Genomic DNA, 22,482 nt, shown 5'->3' with positions numbered 1-22,482 from the left:
TGATTGATTTACATTGATTAATTGATTAAATTAATATATATTATCTATATTTTTTATAATATATTTATATATATGAATTATTAATTGTATAATTTAAAATTTATTAAAACTTATTATAACATAAATATATAACTATAATTATATATTTAAAATTTATTTATAATTTATATATATATCTATTTCTTTAATAGAAATAACGTTAATAATCTTGAGGTCATTTTAATTAAAATCATATTCTATTGATGAATAATAGCCTATAATTAAAAACATAAGAATATTACATCATATTAAATGTTAAAATGATTGCAATAAATAAAATTGGATGATTCATTACAATTAATTCTTGTTAGATATGCAAATTTTTGAATTTTGCAGTTGATACTACTGCTGATATTTTCGAGTCTATGTTAAAGTTAACCTTGTTCTTGGCCTACTTTGTCAGTAATGATGCAGGGGAGCAAGCTCGATATTTCCAAGGGATGATACGCGAATAATGGAACAAATTTTCTGTATAAGACATTTTATTATTTTCACATATTTTCTTTAGAATTTTATTAACATTTTATCACATTTTAAAACGTAAATTTAATTAATAAAACGTCCGATAATGTAAAAAAGATGCAAACTATTTATAAATACTGAACAGTTAATTTGGGTGACATAAAAAATACGCATATGAAACACAAAAAGTGTTGCAAAATAATTACAAATGCATGTGAATTATAATTTTCTTGCATTTATAATATTTTATACACAATGAATTCAATTACTTGAAAATTTTCATTCGCATACTTTTAAGGTATGTATAAATTAATGTTTGTGTTATATTGTGTTAAAATAAATTGTGTTATATTTAACATTAAATATTTTTAATATTTTCTATGTATTTATTAATAATTGCATTATTTTTTATTAAAATAAAAGTTACATTCATTCATCAAAAAATTTAATTCAACGATTATATCCAGGTTAACTTATTTAGAAACACATGACAGATCACGAGTTTTCCCGCCGATTTTAAATTGTTACGTTTATAATTATTTATTCGATTATAACTTAAGTTTTAATTTTTTCTATTGAAATTTTTATTTGAAATTTGATTTTTAATAAATATTATTTTAATTAAATACCTTATCTCTGTATGAAACAATAAAAACGTAATATTGTATAAAGAATTAAAATCGATTTAATAATATTTATAATAAATCTATATCATTAAATTTATGATAAATAGAATATTACAATAATATTACAATAATATCAATATTTTTATTATAGATTTATATTTAAATAATTCTATGATTTTTTTCAGATAAATCTTATTTATCTATATCAGTTAAATATTTATGAATAGTTATCACAATCTCTATTTTTGAATTGCAATATTAATTATTTTATTAAACTCAAACACACATAGTTCATGCAGTTCTATGTAGATATGATAGATAAAACCAAAAGTTGTCGAATGGTGAGTATAATATATTATAATATATTATAACATTATATTAAAATTCATTTCACTCTATCATGATTATTCCTTCTTCTTTATAAATGATATTATTTTAGTTTTTTACCTAAAATATAATTTCAAACAGCATACTTATTGCCTTTTCTCTGATCTTAAATTGTTTAATAATATCAATTTTTTATTTATAGAATTATTTTTATATAATTTGTCAAATAAATAAATTAAGTTGCATTACAAAATTGTTTATATTAATAAGCTTTACATAAAAATATACATTTCAAGTGAGAATATTTAAATTTTCTTTTTCTTATCTATATCAGTTATCTTATCTTTATTGCATGTATATCTTGTCAGTTTCTTTAAATATAACATCTTTTATTAACTATTAACTATTCAATATTCTAGAAATTAAATTTTTTTTATTATGTAATTATATATTAATATATATAATGTTCTTGTGATTTATCATTATAATTATAATTATAATTAATAATTAATTAATTTATAATATAATCTAATTTATTATAAACATATAATTTAAATTATGTAATTTTTTTATATGTATTTTATATAATTTATATATATATATATATAAATGAATTTTTTTGTTTTATATTTTACTATTATATACTATTGTTATATTTTTACCATTTTATTTTAATTTTTTAAATTATTGTATAAAAAATTAAAATTTTAAATGTAAGAATATAAATATATAATAGATATTATCTTATTCCATTATTAATTTTTTTGATTTGTATTTTCTGTTTGATATTATCTATCTATTAGTTCTGTTTGATATTATCTTTTTAGTTAGTATATTGGTTAATGTTAAGGTGAATGCATGTATATATCAAGATGGCAATTGGAAGTATTATTTGTGGAGCCAGTACTCCTAAAATGAAGAGAAAAAAGGCAAAGGTATATCATGATTTATTTTCTTTATTTTTTTTCTTTCATTTAATATAAAATTTTTTATTCAATCCTTTAACACATTATCAATTATATTTTAATCAAACATTACATTTTTATAACATTATATTGATACTATAAAATATTTTTTAAATATATATATATAATATGTATTATTTCATAATTGAAAATAAATCATTTAAATACGTTATAGGCAACTGAACGCAGTTGGATAGAGGCAACTTTTCAAAAAAGAGAATGTTCAAAATTTATTCCAAGTGCAGATGATGAACACAAGTATGTAATATTCATGATTTTTTTATTTTTTAAATATTTTAATAAAATAAATTTATATCTTATATTTACATTTATTATAATAATAAATTATAATATTATAATGTCAAATATATGCTAAAACATTATATTGATTTAAATTATTATAGATTATAATTTTTTTATAAATTTTAAATTTATTATTTTTATAAAGTAGTTTGAATAAATTATTTTTTAATGTATATCATTTTTGATATTTATATATATATGATCATTACATATTTTTATGTATTTATTTATTCTTTTGTTAAATGTAATTGTTATACATTGATGTACGAAGAGTTTGAAATAATTTCAGATTTTGATTTTTTAAATTTCTCTAATAATCTGATGAAAAAATTTAAAGTTTAAAAAAAAAATTAATTAGTAGTTTTTTTGTAATTACAATAATATAAATTTCGAAAATCTTTTTTTCGAAATAAAAAATCAAAATCATTTTGAAGTTTTTAAACAATATTACAATAATATTAATTTTAATTTTACAGAATTTTATACAATAAAATTTAATAATTTATAATATGATTTTAAAATAATTTTAAATTAAAAAATTTAGATTGATTTCAGAAAATATTAATTTTTAAAATTTAATTTTTTAACATTAAATTAGTTATTTAATTTATAATTTCGAAATAATAACAATTATATATATATATAAAAGATTAAATATAAACAATAAATTTTTATTATTATTATAAATTTATTATAAATTGAATACTTTAGTTGAAAACATTTTCTTATCAGATTTGCAAAATGATATAAAATATATATATATATTTTTTAAAACTATATATATATTTTTTTAAACCAATAATATTTTTGCAGAGGCAATATGAGCAGAATAATTATAATAATGATGATGATCTTTGAATTATAATTTTAATTTATACTTTAAAAATTCTATTTTTTAATTTCTATTTTTAAATATACTTTTCTTTTTTCTTTTCTCTTTTACATATAATGTTTATAATTAAGTTATTTTAGATAATTATTATTGAAGATATTTGAATTCATTTCAAAATTTTTCCAAGTCATTACTAACATAATTCTTTATGTTCATTTTCTTTTCATTTACTTTTCTTTCTTTCATTCCATTTATAGGTTTATGCAAGTAAAAGGAGATAAGAATGCTGAATATGATGTGATTACCACTTCCAGGTGAGAGTTCATTGTGGGTTTTGTTGTGATTGGGAATCTTGCATTCTTTTATAAAAAGAAAAGGAATATAGATTTATTAAAAATATTTAATATTGCTTCTGCAAATATATATTTTTAAATTAAATATATTTCTGTTTTAAAAAAAAAATAATTTATATATTTCTTTTTTATAATATCAAGTATTTATAATACAATTATTATTAATACTGATACATTACATGCATTCTATATAGTTTTCATCAATAATGGTTTGTACCAGAAGGAGCTATTATATTTTAAGATTTTATAATGTATATTATAAAATTTACAGTAAAATTGCATTATATATTTATTGAATTGCTTTTTTTTAATTCATTGATAAAATTTTATTTATTAATTTATTTTATTTATTGCTTTTTATAAAACTTTTTTTTCTTTTAAATTCATATTCATATTCAACATTCAATTAAATAATTAAGTAATATTTATAGAATTATTATAATAATATTATATTTTATAATATTTTATTTATTTTATAATTTTATTATATTTAGATAATTATTTTATCAAACTTATTAAAAAATAATATTAATAAAAATTATTGTATATAAAATATTTGAATTTTTATTTCTGCAGTATAATTAGCATATAATTAGACTATATATTGAATTGATATATGTTGTAATGAAAAAAGTGATTAGGTGCAATAGAGTAAATAAAATAAAATTATTATAAAATAAAAATATTCTATATTTTATTTTATATATTCCGAAAAAATTTTTCATTTGTTTTAATCTTTGAAATTTATTTATATTTAAATGCATTTAATCTTTTTATTATTTAAATACATTTAATTTCTTTATTCTTTATTTTAGTAAAGATATCAATAAATAATTATTAACATTATAGATGTTGTTGTGGATATTCTTATACTCATCACTGCAGAGCTGGTATAGATGTTCAAAGTTACACTCTTAGCAATACCAAAGAAAAAGATCGGGAACAATGGTCTCCCGCTAAAAATACGCGTCCATTTCCTACAGATGCATATGGTACCATTGAGTTTCAAGGTGGACCTCATCCAACTAAAGCTCAAGTAATTAAAAAAAATATATATATATATATATTTTGAAGCAACATATTAAATTTTTTTGTATTAATATTTCGTTTTTAGTATGTGAGACTTGCTTATGATACAAGACCGGAACCAATAGTACATTTATTGTGTCGAGAATGGAATTTGGGATTACCTAAACTACTCATAACTGTACATGGTGGTCGTTCTAATTTCGAACTGCAGCCTACTTTGAAAAAAGTTTTGCGAAAAGGTTTATTAAAAGCTGCAAAGACAACTGGAGCATGGATATTTACAGGTGGAACCAATACAGGTAGATTAAAACAAATATTTAATTAGATTATTCTTTGTATCATTTAAATTTTATTATTAATATATTATTAATAATTATATCATAATAATATTTAGGTGTAACCAGACAAGTTGGAGATGCTCTGTTATTAGAAAGATCTCAAAGACAAGGTCGGGTTGTAAGCATCGGCATAGCTCCATGGGGAATTTTAGACAAAAGTCACGAACTTGTAGGCCGTGGAGGCGAAGTACCTTATGATTGCCTTTCATCTCCATGGTAAAAGAATTTTAATAGTTAATATATAATTTCATATAAATATTTACATTGATATTTAATGTAACTATACAGGTCTAAATATGCAGTTTTAAACAACCGCCATGCATATTTTTTGTTAGTCGATAACGGTACCGGTGGTCGATATGGTGCAGAAATTGTGTTACGTAGAAGATTAGAAAAATATATTTCAAATTTAAAATTACAACCATGTAAATATCTATTATATGTATATATATATTTATATATATAAATATTCTTTAATAAATTTCGTTTATAATTTCGTTAATAATTTTTTTATATATACTGATAAATTTTTCATTATAGATACACATAGCAGTATTCCTGTTGTGGCATTAGTCATTGAAGGAGGTACAAATACAATTCGATCGGTTTTAGAATATGTCACAGACGTTCCACCTGTTCCTGTAGTAGTCTGTGATGGTTCAGGTCGCGCAGCTGATCTTATTGCTTTTATGCATAAGTAATAATATGGTCAACTTTTTTATATATATTTTTATGTATCATATTTTGTCAATAAATAATGATAAAAAAAAATTTAGATACGCATCTGAAGGAGATGGAGAAAACGGGGATATTGAGGGACCATTAGAAAGTATGAGAGAACATCTTTTAGATACAATAAAACGCACTTTCAAAGTATCTGCCGAACAAGCATCACAATTGTACTCTGAATTACTGCAATGTACGCGTAAGAAACACTTGGTAAGTTTTTATTAATTACTTTATGTAAAAACAATAGATAAATTATAATTTATAAATTATATTTATAAAATATAATTAAATTATAATTATATACAAATAATAAAATCAAATTTTTATAGATAACAGTATTTAGAATAAGTCAAGAGCGACCACAAGAACTCGATCAAACGATTTTGACAGCTTTATTTAAGTCTAAACAATTATCTCCAGCTGAACAACTATCGTTATCTTTAATTTGGAATAGAGTAGATATAGCACGTTGTGAAATATTTGTGTACGGGCAAAATTGGCCAGCAGGTGCTTTAGAGCAGGCAATGATGCAAGCTCTGCAACATGATCGCATTGATTTTGTGAAACTTCTTTTAGAAAATGGAGTCTCTATGCGCAAATTTTTATCTATACCTCGGCTCGAAGAATTATATAATACCGTAAATTCTTTATTTTTTTATTCTTATATTTATTATATTTAATATTTATTTTATTTATTGTATTTATTATATTGATAATTTAGAAAGAAGGTCCATCAAATACATTGGGTTACATTCTTCGCGATGTTCGACCAAATATTCCACGAGGTTATATGTATACTTTGCATGATATCGGTCTTGTAATAAATAAATTAATGGGCGGAGCGTATCGATCTCAATACACACGCAGAAGATTCCGTATGATCTATACCAAAGTAATGAAAAGATCTGGAGCACATCCTCAACATTTACATCGAAATAGTTGTGTATTGGGTAACACTACTCGTTACTATTCAGGATCTGGTAGCAAACAAGATAGTTTAACGATGAGTTTGCTTGCTGAAACTTTGCCGGCTAATAGAGACACACCGCTTTTTGATTATCCATTCAATGAATTGCTTATATGGGCTGTATTAACAAAACGTCAGCAAATGGCTCTCTTAATGTGGCAACATGGAGAAGAAGCTTTAGCAAAAGCATTAGTTGCCCTTAAATTGTATAAAGCCATGGCACATGAGGCTGCTGAGGATGATCTTGAAACAGAAGTTTATGATGAATTACGAAGTTATGGAAAAGAATTTGAAAATATTGGTACTAATATTTGTGGTAAAATATTTATATTTTTTTATTATTATTTTTTTATAAAATAATCTTTTTATAGCTCTGGAATTATTAGATTTTTGTTATCGTCAGGATGACGATCAAACGAAACAACTATTAACATCTGAACTCCAAAATTGGTCTGGTCAAACGTGTCTTTCATTGGCAGTCACGGCCAATCATCGACCTTTATTAGCACATCCTTGTAGTCAAATCATTTTAGCTGATTTGTGGATGGGTGGTCTTCGTACGAGAAAAAATACAAATTTAAAAGTAAATAATTTAGATAATTTATTTTACAAAACATATACTATATTATATTTGATAATATTGTTTTAATTTGTTATTAGGTCGTACTTGGACTGATTTGTCCATTTTATATAATATGTTTGGAATTTAAAAGTCGCGAGGAATTGCAATTGATGCCTCAAACTCAAGAAGAACATTTAATCGCTCTTGAAGATGAGAAAGAAGATAGTGATTCCGAACATGGTATACCAACAGGTCCAGATGTCGAGGTAATAAATTATTTTTTTTACAATATTGTGATAAAAATATATTAAATAATTACATAATAAAGATTATTGCAACTTTAATAAAAAATTTTAATGTTAATTGATTTTTATGTTTAAAATATGAATCTAATTTATGAGTAAAAAAATTATTATAAAAATTCAGAACATAATATTAATTAGTAGTATAGTAGTATAGTATATACTTATCATTGCATTTATAAAAGTTCATCATTACACATTTCATGCTGCAATTATTATTTCTGAACATAGTGGCAATCACTGCTTTATTATTTTGAATAACTTTGTCGAATTTCGTCCATTCACAATATAATTTGAACGAAATTTTCATCATTTGTAAATAATAAATTTTCACGTGAATAAATGCAATAAAAAATTATCGCTTTTGAATATTTATTTAAACTATAGTGTGTTTTTGAAATAATTTTCAGTAACACAACTGATATATATGGTTGCTGGTTTTGAACAGTTATTTAAATAATTATTTGGAAACGTATACACATGTAGATTCTATCTATAGAATATTAAAAAAAATTTTTATAAATTTTTTTTATATTTATATGTGTATTACATTTATTTAAATATTTTATACAAAGTATAAAATATTATGAATAGATTATAATTATATTTAAAGTGTACATTTTATAATTTTCAATTTTATTTGTAGCAATATAATAAATATTCTGTATAATTTCATTTTGTTTATTATTAAAATGTATATTTAAGTATATTGTCTGAAAAGATATTGATGTTTAGTAATTTACTAATATTATATGATATAGTGTATCGATCGTTAATTAGAGGTATTGAAATATTTTTGTAATTCATAGACTATGTGGGTATGCGTATGAATTGTTTTTAGAAACGTCAGCGCAGGAGCCTGAGCGTACGCAACAAATCCAGCAGCCAACAAGGCGCTAAGGTATAACTATAATGACCTGAAATGCAATGATTCTATGATCAATAAGTTCACACTTTCTGGTGCACTTTTCAACTATCTTTCTTATGTTATTAGTTATCATCAAGGAAAACTTCTATTTATTCAGTATCGGAATCCGTACCGGTGAGGATGATAACTAATGTTTCTATTGTAAAACAAATCGTGTTGTATTGTTATAAATATTTAACAAAAAAGTATTGTACATTGTGATATTAGATAAAAAAAAATACCGCTAAAATATCGGTATAATTTCTATAAAACAAATATGAATAATACGAGTTAATTAATGTATTTTTATATATGTATATAAGCTTTATATTTTTTAAACCTGATATCATACCGATGTTTTTCATTTAGCGGTTAAAAAGTCTCTAACCATTGTCAGTCGTATGTTTTTGATAATTTATTCTTAATAATTTGTTGTTGTTGAAATACAATTTAGTATTCAAAACATTATGTTCAGGAAATTATTTTTAATTGAAACATAAAGAAAAGAAATATTGATGTAACTATATTTTAAATTTTCACTTTTCCTGCATTACATTACTTAATTGCACTAATCATTTATGCTTATAGCCATAATTTTTAATATTATCTGCACTTGTTATTTGTTATTTATTTTTATTCTTATCTGATTCTTATAGTACTGTAGTAATTGATTATATTTATTTTATTAAAATATACTTACATCTATTTTTTTTATCTTTTTTTAATTTATTAAATATTTTTAGTTATTTATTGCTGATGTGGAATTTTTTGCACTAAAACTAAACACAATTTGCACATACCTCAAGTAATACTCCCTTTTAAAAAATATATTACAAGTTCATCATATTTGTACATTTCATTCATAATTCTACATAATCATGTAGTACACTATGATACATACATAATAAGAAATAATTATATTTTTATAAAAATTAATTTTTAATATATGTATGTATCTATTCCTATAATCTATTCCTATTTCCATAATATTTTAGAATGTTATAAAGGATTTAGTATTTGCTTCTTATATGCTATTTACCATTCTATCCAAATAATTTCTTTATTTTGTTAGCAACATCCGTACTGTAAATGGTTTTTGAGAATGATTAAGAATTAGTAAAGATGAACATTGATATATGTCTCATTATATTCAAAAAATTCCTATCTGTGTGTTAATGTCCTGTATGATTTATTATAACATGTGCATATATATTCTGAAATTCTAATTTTTTCATATAGGCTTTAATTAGCAACGAACATACTACAACTATTGTGAAGGAAACAATTGTACAAGAAAATGGTAAAGTACTAACAGATAATGATGATGGAATTCATCGTGCATATGGTATTCATTCTGATTACTATGATATCAAGAATAGCAGGCCATTAAGATTGAGGAAAAAATTGTACGAATTTTATACAGCTCCAATTACAAAATTTTGGGCGAATGCTGTAAGTTTTATACATATATAAATAAATAAATTAAAAACTTAAAAATTATTACTACATATTTAATTTTATTTTTTATTTTATAGATAGCATATATGATATTTCTAGTTCTCTTTTCATACTCTATTCTTATACACATGGATGATCATCCATCATTAGCAGAAATTTATGCAATTGCATATATTTGCACATTAGGATGTGAAAAAGTACGCGAAATCGCAACATCTGAGCCAGCTACTCTTTCGCATAAATTTAGTGTATGGGCGTGGAACATGTGGAATCCCTGTGATGCAGCTGCTATTATATTTTTTCAAATTGGTCTGGCTTTGCGCTTAAGACATTCTACTCTTGATGTCGGTCGTGTTATTTATTGTGTCGACTGTATTTATTGGTATTTACGAATATTAAACATCCTTGGTGTAAATAAATATTTTGGTATGTTATTATACAAATTATATAAAAAATAGGCATACAAGTATATACAATATAATAAATAAATTTTATATTTAATATTTAGGTCCTTTAGTTACAATGATGGGAAAAATGGTAAAAAATATGACATATTTTGTGGTGCTTTTAATAGTAGTATTATTGAGTTTTGGAGTTACTAGACAGGCAATTTTGAATCCTAATGCTGAACCCAAATTTAGAATTATTCGTGATGTATGTATTCTCTACAAATATTATATATTTATACATTATATATATTATATTTTTATTATTATATATTCTATTCTTTTTTATTTTTTATATAAGATTTTTTTTATTCTTTTATTCTACAGATATTTATGGAACCATATTTTATGTTATATGGAGAAGTATATGCAGACAATATAGATCCTGATTGCGGAGACGAGCCAGGAATGATTCCATGCTTACCAGGCCGCTGGATTACACCAGCTGTAATGTCTATTTATCTTTTAATTGCAAATATATTATTGATAAATCTTTTGATTGCGGTATTCAATAATATTTTCAATGAGGTAAACGCGGTGGCGCACCAAGTTTGGATGTTCCAGCGTTTTACTGTTGTTATGGAATATGAACAAAAACCAGTTTTGCCTCCTCCACTCATTGTAGTTTGTCACATATATCTGGTGGTGAAATATTTGCTGCGATATATAACACAAGGAAAAGCAAGCAGTGGTGAAACATATGACAATGGATTGAAGTTATTCTTAGAAGCAGATGATATGGAACGCCTCTATGATTTTGAGGAAGATTGTGTTGAAGGATATTTTCGTGAGCAAGAATTGAAACTGCAGATGTCTACGGAAGAACGTGTTAAAATTACTACAGAAAGAGTAGAGAATATGCATTCAAAGATCGAAGATATTGACAAGAAAGAAAATACTCAAAATGCTTCACTTCAGGTAATTATTTATTGTATTATTAATAAATTTATTTTACTATAATATTTTATTAAAAAATTTTATAAAATTTTATATATTATTATAGGCAGTAGAATTTCGTATCCGCAAATTAGAAGAATTAAATGAACAGACTTTAGCACACCTAGGAGTTATCCACCGATTCATGGCTACTCATATGCCCAATATAGAGAGTTTATCAAATTTTGATATAGAAAGTCGTCAGCGTAGAGTATCAGAACGCTCAGAAGTTCTCTCAGAAACAGATTCTCATACACAACTACCGACTATCACGGCTAAACGCAAAAGATTAGTTCGATCAATGACTGATGCTACATTTCTCAATTTAGGCTCATCATTAGATGATGATATAATGAAACATTCAGAAACTATTATGTCTCGTGAAAACTTGAGTAGAAATGAATCTTCTATAAGTGGAGATGGACATATTATTCAAGATGATATAAAAACAACTACAAGCCAGGAAACTGAATTCAGCAAAATTGATGGTGAAAGAGAAACTATAAAAAAAGATTCACAATCGGATAGTAGAGAGACAAGCAGAGAACCAAGTGAAGAGCCAAGTAGTAAAGAACCAAGCACGGATCCAAGTAGACAAACAAGTAGAGAATTGAGTAGAGAAACAAGTAAAGATGCTACAAGTAAAGAACCGAGCAGAGAAGCCAGCAGTGAAGCACCAGCTTCAGAACCTATTAGACAAGATTCTATTGAACGACCTATCAGACAAAACAGTAGAACGCGTTCAGAATCAGATGACATAATGATATTACCTTCTAGTATATCAAGAGGTGTGACCTGGGCGGAACCGCGTGTTGCAGTGATTCCATCAGTGTCTTCAACAAATACGCAAAGATCTATTCTACTTGCTATGCGTGCTGAATATACAAGTATAACGGATGAGTTGGAAAGTTATTGTGGTCTTTTAAGTCCACCTCGAACACCGCCAATTTCTCCACCACCTTCAAGGGTTAGAAACTTGTCCGAAATGTCAAATCCTGAAATGGCTTGGCAAATTGAGAATGAACATTTACGTGATGCTGAGGAATGCGATTATCAACAAATGGAAGATCTGATACAGAGAAGATATATTGCAGATGATGAACCTTTGCATGTTTCGGATGAAGCTAGCGGTAGTTCATTCTTCATATCGAATGAATATAGACATCAACTTCGAAGAATTTCTGCCATCGATGAAGAGTCACGAAGACCTCCGCCTACTATTAGTGTGACCAGGGAAATTGAACAAACGCTTTCAAGGCCACCAATCCGAGATTCAGAAAATTCAGATCCAAATGACAAGAATTTGAGTACGGTACCTGCTCCAGCATCAGAAACTATGTGTTAAATAGTACAATTTTCTGCAGGTAATCTTATCTTAATATATCTTATGAATTGATTTGATTCAATGAGATTGTACAAGTTGAAGCTACAATGAAATATATTTTCAGTTATATTTTCTTTATTCATTTTAATGCTGAAATGTAAGAAAATAAATAATACAATATTTTAAATGAAGAATGTTTTAAAATTAAAATATATTTTTATATTTTTAATAAAATTTTTATTTCATTGTAGCATAAATGCATGCAATTTAAGTAAAATACATTTTTCTAATTACATACTTGAAAAATTATATTCGAAATTTATAAATCTTTTCTTATGATATTTTAATTGTAATTTTTAATACAATTTTTAGATATTTTTATTGCGTTTGTATGAATAGTTTGATTATTTTTATCCATAAAGTACTTAAATGCACATGAATTTGTACATATAAATATTAAAACTTGTTCATATCTCAATCAATTCGAATACTTAAATGTTTACATTAGAATTAGTAATTTTTAATCGATTTTAATTCATCATATACAATTTTTAAATAATTTATTGCTATAGTATAAGATTATAAAAATATTTGATTTTTATCATTCATATTTGTATATTAGAAAAAATTTATATAATAATATTTAATATACGTGTATTACAATTTATTTAAAAATAAGTCTTGTAAAGCATTCAATTATTTCTTCATAAAAAATAATAATTACAAATTTTATGTATATACATATATATAACTTAATTATTAATATTTTATTGCAAACATATAATTAGCAGAATTTAATCAATTATAATTAATTTATTTAACTAAATAATTAATGCTAGATTAAATTATTTTATATTTTTTAAAAATAATTTTTTTTAAATCTTTTTTTAAAAATAATTAAAAGGATTTTATATATATTATCGTATCGTATATGCAGTTAATATTAATAATATTAATTATAGTGTTTATATGCATAATAATTTATCTTAATGTTACAATATTCAATAATTGGATCAATTAAGTTATCATAACACATGTGGCAATTATTTCAAATATTTGAAAATTATTATTTCTTTAAATAATTAATATATTTTAATAAAAACTTTCTAATATGATTTTTGATATATAAATATTTTAATTATTATTTATATTATAAATGATTTCAAAGGTAAATGATTATGAAGTTTAAACATTTAGAAGTTTAAACAATTTTTAATTATCAATCATTTTTGAATTTTTGAATTTATGTTTGTAATTATACCATTAATTAAATATGATTTCTTTGGCTGTTCAAATATTGGAATTATTATTCATTTTTAAAATTCGTTAATTAAATTTTTATGATATATGCGGTTAAACATATAATTACTCACAAAATTGAGCGTCATTTATAATAATTACAAAAATTAGAATATAAATATAATCAATAGAAATATAAATAATACAGACATGTTCAAAAATAATATTTTATTTATATATATGAATAAATAATATATAACAAAATTTTTAAATAACATATATTTATTTTATAAGCAATTTCGATTTAAATTTATTTTTTTATTATGTAAAGAAACTTCCAAAAATTAAATTTATTCTTGAATTTATCTTAATTTATTGGCAATCTTAATTTATTGATAATCTTTATGATTCATTCATCACAGTTCAATAATAATTTTTTTAATTAGATATATTTTGAACTACTTCCTATTGAAATTTATATATAATTTTTTTAATAGTAAAATTTATTCTACTACCACATATTTTATCTTTATTTTACTTATCTTATTTTATATAAAGATTTAATTTTTAAATATAATTTTGCATTGCAATATTAATTTTTTGTTTCTTATTAGCCATTTTACATTGGATTGTCAATTTATGCAACAATTGATTTTTTAAATTGTTTACAATAATAGTTTAAAAAATATACGCTCAATTTTTTGAGGAAAAACTGTACATATGTATTTATTTTAATGAAACTTCTAACAAAAAATCTTTCTAAAAAAAATTATGTTCCGAAAAAATTTATATTGCGACTTATCTAAATCAAGTACAATATTATACGAATGTTATTCAAGTTCCTTCCATTTTCTAAATTATATATTTTTCAATTTTTTTATGCGCACATACATACAATTTATTTGTTATTATATATTATAACAACGTGAAAATTCGTTGTTTTTCCCGTCCTTTATTCTATTCGATGGAATTAATCATAATTTTTTAATTTTTTCGTTTATTCGAAAAAATACTTTATAAAATTATAAGAAAACTATATATGGAGTGTAATTATAAAAAAAGTGCCGGATGAAATAATTATAAATAAACAAAAAAAAACTTGAAAAATATAATAAAATTAAAAATAAAATTATATATCATTGAAAATATATGAAAATATATTAATTTTTAAATAATTTAAATTTTAATTATGATATAATATATTTAAATTATGCAAATATTGAAAATCAAAATGATTATAATTAATATTTTTTTTATAAAGTATTTAATTTATATATTCAATCAATTCATTCCATTAATAATTATATTGCAAAAAAAATCTAAAATATTTTTGAAAACAGTTTTTTTTTATATTTTCATAGTATTAATATAAAATTACATAATTCTATTTGAAAAATACAATATGTTTTTAGAAAAAATAATGCGATAAAAATAATAAAAAGTTTAGTTATATTTTTTTTTAGCAGAATAATTATTTTAAACGACACTTATTTTGATATACTCTATATATATATATATATATATACATGAATATATATGACTATATAATGAAATCAAATATTATTTTAACAACGATAAAAATCAATAATGCAGTTTCACCTAGTTTTGTTAATCAAGAATTTTTTTTCTTTTTTTTTTTTTGAGAAATATAAAAAAAAGTACGTTTTATATTTTTTATTAATATTACTTTAGAATATTAATAATGTCTTTAGCATTAAAAAAAATTATATACTTTAAACATATTCAAAAAAAAAATAATAATAAGAGAACAAAATTCAATACCAATTGTGTTCAAAGATTTAATCGAAAAATTAGGTGAAACTTGGTTATTGAAATTCTCAATGTATACATATACACACATATACATATTGATACTGATGCAATGTTTTTTAAAGAATAAGAAATAACATTTTTCAGTCATGTATATGTAATACCAGAGCGAATGATTAAAAAATACACCGAAGGGAATTAAAGCGGCGTATGCTTAATCAAATATTAAGTACTTAGCATAAAAATAAATCACATAATTATAAATTTATGAAAAATATTATATTGGCTTTAAGTACGATTTCGTTTCGGTAAATTGAAGCCAAAAGATCTTTTCAGATCCGAAAACGAGATCGATTTTTAATGTAAATAGTTCCCTAATATTTACATATAAATGTGACGTAATATGCAGCTTTATTATCTTTCAGGCACGTGCGAATAGTTTCGATTGAAAATAAAAGAAATCAAATCATTGTTAAACTTTTATGTTTAACAAAGATTTAAATGCTAACATTATTAATACATTATGTTATTATTATATAAAAAATGATTGATTTTGATGGTATATATGAAAAAAACCGTCCTCGAACATATTATCATTCCAATATATAGACGCAATTGCATACATGAAAATGAACATTAAAATAATTTAAATATGAATTAATATCACGCTATATTAAATTCTTGCTTTTTAAGATATATAATCTGTTTAGAAATATACCGAAATCGTAAATCAATATTTAATAAACAATATATAACAAAATAATATATTTGAATACTATTACAAATTTGTATTGTAAATTGCCAAAATAATTGTTGGTTACATTCTTTGTAAGAACTATATGTACTTATGTTTTTTTATGTCAGTATTTTATTTATCGAATAGAACTGTTCATATCAAATAGTTCATAAAATTTCTTTGCACAATTTTATTTCCATTTTCGTACATACTATTGCTAAGAAACAGAAAATCGACAAATTTTGACGAGAAATCGTATTTTAATATTTTCTAATCCTATTTACCACTAATATTGACACAATAATATTAAACAAAAAGCAAATCATTATAAATTACCATAATCATTAAAAAAATTACTATTAGTATTTTTTCATTGCAATAATGAGGACAAAGTACAATAAATTCTGGAATTTATTATAGTACTGATTTTAGACATATTTGCGATTTTCTCATAATTGTATATCGATATAAACGCAAAGTATCATTGAGCGATTCGCACGCGTCTATCGTCATTACTGCCGAAACATTTTTATGAATTTTTTGAATGTATATTTAGGGCCTTATCACGCACTACCTATTGCGTCAAACACAAAATATACGGACCACTTAAAACCAAAATAGAAAGAATAAAAAAACAAAAACCATAATAAATGAACCATATCACGCGGATAATTAAGTTCTTAGAAACGAAAGTCAATCCGTGTTAATATATGTATATCTATCTGATATGCAACTAATAAGCAAAACACAATATTTATCGTCTAACATAAAAGTAACAAAAATGTAAACGATAAACAAATGAATATGCCTAATTATATGTATAAAAATTGTGTATATTTAGTAAATATGAATGTTCGTTTTAAGATGCGGACAAAACGAGGCAAATTTAAGACTGTATCACAAGAAAATAAACGCTTGTTTACTTATTTTATTCTAGAATCGGTAAATATAAACGAGCGTAATGAATTGTTAATATAAAATCCAATATAAATAGTGATGCAATGTCTATTTAAAAATATTAAATTTATTATTGAATTTAAGAAAGAAATAATTGATTCTTTCTAAAGGAATTGAATTTTTAATTTTTAAATCGAATTTGGTAATAACAGTAATATTAATTAATTTTATTTAAAAATAATAAATTTATTATTCATTTATATAGAATTTGTTATTAAATATTATTGTTATTTAATATTAAATATTTTAGTAATATTTAAACTTTAGAAAAGTTTAATCTCTGTGAAAACTATCTGTATGATGGTAACACTGTCATAATTGGTAATATTGATTGCTAGTATTAGATTATCGATTCATTTAGACAAGAATTAATAAATTGAATTTTTCAACATTGCCCAACGAATTAAAATGATATTCGTGAAAAAAAGTGAATTAAAACGAAAAGGTGCTATTGTGTAAATTAAGCCTTATATAAATAATCGATAATTGGAACGATCAAGCATCGAACACGTTTGCGATTTATCGATAATGATATTGTACATATATTTCCATAAAATACTTGGTTATAAATTTAATTCGATAAATATCAAATTGTTTGAAAAATTTTCAAAAACAATTTTTCTTTCTCATTTTTTTCTCATAGCAAATTACATATATTCTACAACGTTAATGTTTGCTATCAAATATTTTCAACAGTTTTTAAGATTTTAACAATAAGATATCAATACAAGCGATGAATCGAATGATAGAAGAAATACAACGAGGTTACAATCATAATAACATATTTTAATGAAAATTTAAATTGTGTAATCTTGAATAGTACAAAATTAACGAAAGTAAAATGTAAGTAAAAAAATTAAAAAAATATGTTAAATAATTTTTTTTTATGTATTAATCGCTAACATTCGTTTTTCAATATCTCGCTGTATTTCTTTTACGAAAAATATATCTTAAATAAACGATTATGTATCCAATATTAAAATCGCCATGGTTTACTATAACAATTGTCACCTATGTGCGATATAAAATCAAATTTGCTCAATGTATTTTGTGCATCATTCTTAAGCATATATAAGCTTATTTGAGTACAATTTTTTTTTTTACTTAAATTAAAAAAAGAAAGATACGGAAGTATTGAAAACATTTTAAAATGATCTATTTATTATTTTTTTCTTTTTAATAAACAGATTCTGTAGTTTTAAAGAAGTTATAATGGATTTATAGATAATCATTTTTTAAGGTACCAAAGGTTTTTTTTTCTTATGCTTATTTCTCATTATGGAAACACAAATTGCTTATATATGTCCGTCAAAATCATATAAATGATTGAGCCTGAATATATGTTATATTATATTTATAAACAAATGCATAATACTTTGTTGATGACAATGTTTCATTATATATCATTCAAAACAATTACAAATGATTCATAAAACATCAATCATTTTTCATTGTCATGCATTTAATCGCAAGCTCAAAACTTTTTTAAAATATTGACTTATATAAGCAATAAAATTACAAATTTACTCAAAATATTTCACGAGAAGAAATAATAAATAAATATTTTCTTATATTTGTTATATTTAAGTTTATAAAGCTCAAACAACTATTTTTCAGAGTTTAATTCATTCTTTATTTAAAAACATATTTATTTAATTATTGTTTTAAACAATATATTAAATATATTTATTTTATGAGACGTAATATTAATAATTCGTAACTATTGTGATAAATTTTGCACCTCTTTTTGATCGATATTTATGTAGCCATATAATTATTATTAATCATATAATTAAATATAATGAGGTTCGAATGAATTTTATGTTTAAAAACAATCAGAAAAATTTTACATTTAAAAAAAATCGGAAAATTACATGAATATATAACATATGATGAACGAGATTCATAATGAAAAAATATTTGATGTAAAGAATATATATATTTTTAAGATAACTGAAATAATATTGTTAAACAATGTTCCTTCACTTCGTTACCTTTATATATTATTAATAATAACAATTTCCTATAAACATATATAATGTATAAATAAAATGGGGAAAAAATAACAAAGACGAAAAATTAAAAATTGCAATATAATGGATTATAGTTTTTCAAAAATGTCCAGTTTTACATTATATCTGATACTGATTGTCTTTTTATGTTTTTAATCCTTGAAAAAAAATAAAAGAATTAATTATTGGAACATAGTGCGAAACGAAACAATAATTAGACAATAAAGAACAGTTCTAAAAAGCAATCATGCAAAGGAAAACGTTGCGTCTCAAATTTAAAGAACTTTCACTTCTGACTGAAAATATATAAAAAAAAAAATCTTTGAATTTCATATTTTTTTGTAGTACTTTATTCTTTTGAGGTTATATTGTTTACAGAAATTCGAGTCACGTGAACGTTTTCTTATAATGCTATATTACAATCATTAATCGTAAAAGATAATCATAATCAACAAGGATTAAAATCATGAAAAACTGTTTGTTAAACTTTTTGACATGTAAATATCTCGAATATTATAAATATATTCATGTTTTCATCCACCCATTAATCAATTGTATATTATACAATATAATTGTATAACACGATATAATTGATAGAAAAAAATCTTGAATTATTTGTTGTTTCTCAATAAAATTGAATATATGTAAATTTTTATTCTTTTGAGCTCAAATCTTTTGAATATGATTTAAAAAAAATGTTAAATGTTTACCATATCATAAAATAATGATTTTTAACTAATAATAATAATAATGAATAATAATTTTTAAATATTGTTAAAAACAGAAGTTTTGTCGAATGTTTTTAATTGATTTCATGAAAATACTTTCGAAACATTTTTAATTTTTATTAAAGTTAAAGTTACAAGCCAATTGATTTTTGGGAATTATTATTTTTTATTTTCTCAAATAGAAAATATGAATCTATAATCGTCCAACATTGTTATAACATTTGCTTAAGAAAAAATATGATTGACTATATATCGCTGTATCGTCAATTAAATTTTATAAGATACTTTGTAGTAATTTCTATCTTCTAAATGGAATTAATCTATTCCGTCTTCTTACACATTCAGCATGCTTATTATTCTACACATATATTATAACGATTTACGAATCTGATTAATTTAAAACACACGCTATATTAATTAGGCTAATTTGCTTACGCGATATATTGTAAATTCGAATCTTATATTAATCTATATTGACTGGAATGATTAAGAAAAAACAATCGATTGTAATAAAGAAAAAAATAATAAATAAATAAATATATGTATTATATATATAATCTATGAGAGAATTTCAAATTGATATATACATATATATATATATATGTATATATTGTAATTCAATATTAAAATCAATTAAAATATATATCTAATATCAAAGTATTCTCTTGCTTTATTACATATATCCCTTTTCTAATTACATTGTATTTTTAAATGTATACAAATGTAGATTCACTCATAACTTTTTAAATTTAACTATATTATAAAAAGGAAATTATATTAATAAATTTTTTAATTAAAAAATTTTATAATGATTAAATTATATGATAAATAATTGATAATAAAAATTGAAAAGTATATAATATAGTATGCAAATGTAGTAAATGGTGCATAAATTATGTTCTTTAATAATATCAGAAAACAATTTTTAGAACTTTCTCCATTGTAATTAATGAGTGAAAATAGATATCAGTCTTTTATAAATATTATATTGGAAATATATATTGGAAACAAAAACGGAAGAAAATATATTTCTTTATTCATTGATATTCATTCTGAAAAAAATATATTGAAAAATGAAAACAGTTCATTTCAATGATCTACACGAGAGAATTTCAAATTGAATGTGAAACATATAAATTAGGGTCATGTTTAAATTGCTTTGAAAAAACAAAAGAATCGCTTTCATCGATTTTACTATCTTCACTTTCACAATTTACAATCTATAAAAGTATTACTTCTGGACGCATTACAAATAATGCAAAATTCCATGATATTAATATGAAAGAATTAATTGAGCCATAGAAAATTTGAGTGACAGCAGAAAATTTATGAGAAATGACTTTGCTCTTTCTTTTGAATTCCAAAGAAAGTAAAAGGAAATGTTTACATTCTTCTTGTTTTGTTCCAACTATGATTTATATTATAATATTTTTTAAAACTTTATTCTAATCTTGTAATTTATAATATTAAAAACTTGTTTTTAAATGAATTATTAGTAATTAAAAAAAATTTTCTCATGAAAAAAAGACTAATAAATGCATTCAAGTTGAAAATAGTTATCTCAGCATCACTCTGCATTCCTCCTCACTTTCCTTGCACCATGGAAATGGCCTCGATAAGAGTAACCCTACAGCTTGTTTCAAAAAGAATGCAATTTCATTATTTTAAATCTTAATTTTCTCAATTTATAATTAAGACAAAATTCAAAGCTTATTCGCACGATCAGAAAAATTACGTCGTTTAGAAAAAAAAGAAAAACGATAACTTCTCATATTCAAATCATTTTCAATAAATATTTGAAAAATCATTAAAATTTATATTAATCTAAGAAAACTATTTTAAAAATATCTAAATTTTAATTTTATAAATCTGTAATTCTATTAATTTTATGTCTAAATTTTAAGAAAGAAAAATTAATCTTAAGATTAATTTAAAAAATTAATCTAAAATCGTAAAATTGCTTTTAAATTAATTAATAATTAAATTAATATAATTTTTGAAAATGGATAAAAATTTTGAAACGTCTTCTAGTTTACAACTTAACATCACTAACATTCTCATTATAGTAGTGAAATTGACAACCTGTATATGCATTTATGTTTCTCAACAAGAATCCGTTTCTCGAAAGAATGATT

The 22,482-nt window shown here is 22.3% G+C and overlaps 1 protein-coding gene across 15 annotated transcripts; it reads left to right on the top strand.

Moving 5' to 3' along the window:
• The first annotated feature begins 409 nt into the window (after positions 1-409).
• LOC107996477 (transient receptor potential cation channel trpm) lies at positions 410-21,007 on the top strand. 15 transcript variants are annotated; one of them, XM_062077910.1, is made up of 21 exons: positions 418-799; positions 1,313-1,468; positions 2,595-2,677; positions 3,812-3,868; positions 4,757-4,943; positions 5,022-5,235; positions 5,331-5,490; positions 5,563-5,699; positions 5,815-5,971; positions 6,051-6,213; positions 6,333-6,641; positions 6,725-7,271; positions 7,342-7,553; positions 7,631-7,798; positions 8,676-8,735; positions 8,829-8,876; positions 9,981-10,193; positions 10,277-10,625; positions 10,708-10,853; positions 10,973-11,563; positions 11,649-21,007. In XM_062077910.1, the coding sequence occupies exons 2-21, from the start codon at positions 1,421-1,423 to the stop codon at positions 12,924-12,926; spliced, it is 5,127 nt and encodes a 1,708-aa protein (XP_061933894.1). In that variant the 5' UTR covers positions 418-799; positions 1,313-1,420; the 3' UTR covers positions 12,927-21,007. The 15 variants fall into 15 exon arrangements, with proteins under 15 accessions (XP_061933897.1, XP_061933894.1, XP_061933888.1 ...); XM_062077904.1 differs by lacking the exon at positions 418-799 and adding an exon at positions 2,305-2,389 and having other exon boundaries at positions 1,331-1,468; XM_062077906.1 differs by lacking the exon at positions 418-799 and adding an exon at positions 2,282-2,389 and having other exon boundaries at positions 1,348-1,468.
• Positions 21,008-22,482: the final 1,475 nt, after the last annotated feature.

This window comes from Apis cerana, linkage group LG8 (genome assembly GCF_029169275.1).
Source record: "Apis cerana isolate GH-2021 linkage group LG8, AcerK_1.0, whole genome shotgun sequence".
NCBI lineage: Eukaryota > Metazoa > Arthropoda > Insecta > Hymenoptera > Apidae > Apis > Apis cerana.
This window is presented reverse-complemented; position numbering and strand designations above follow the sequence as displayed.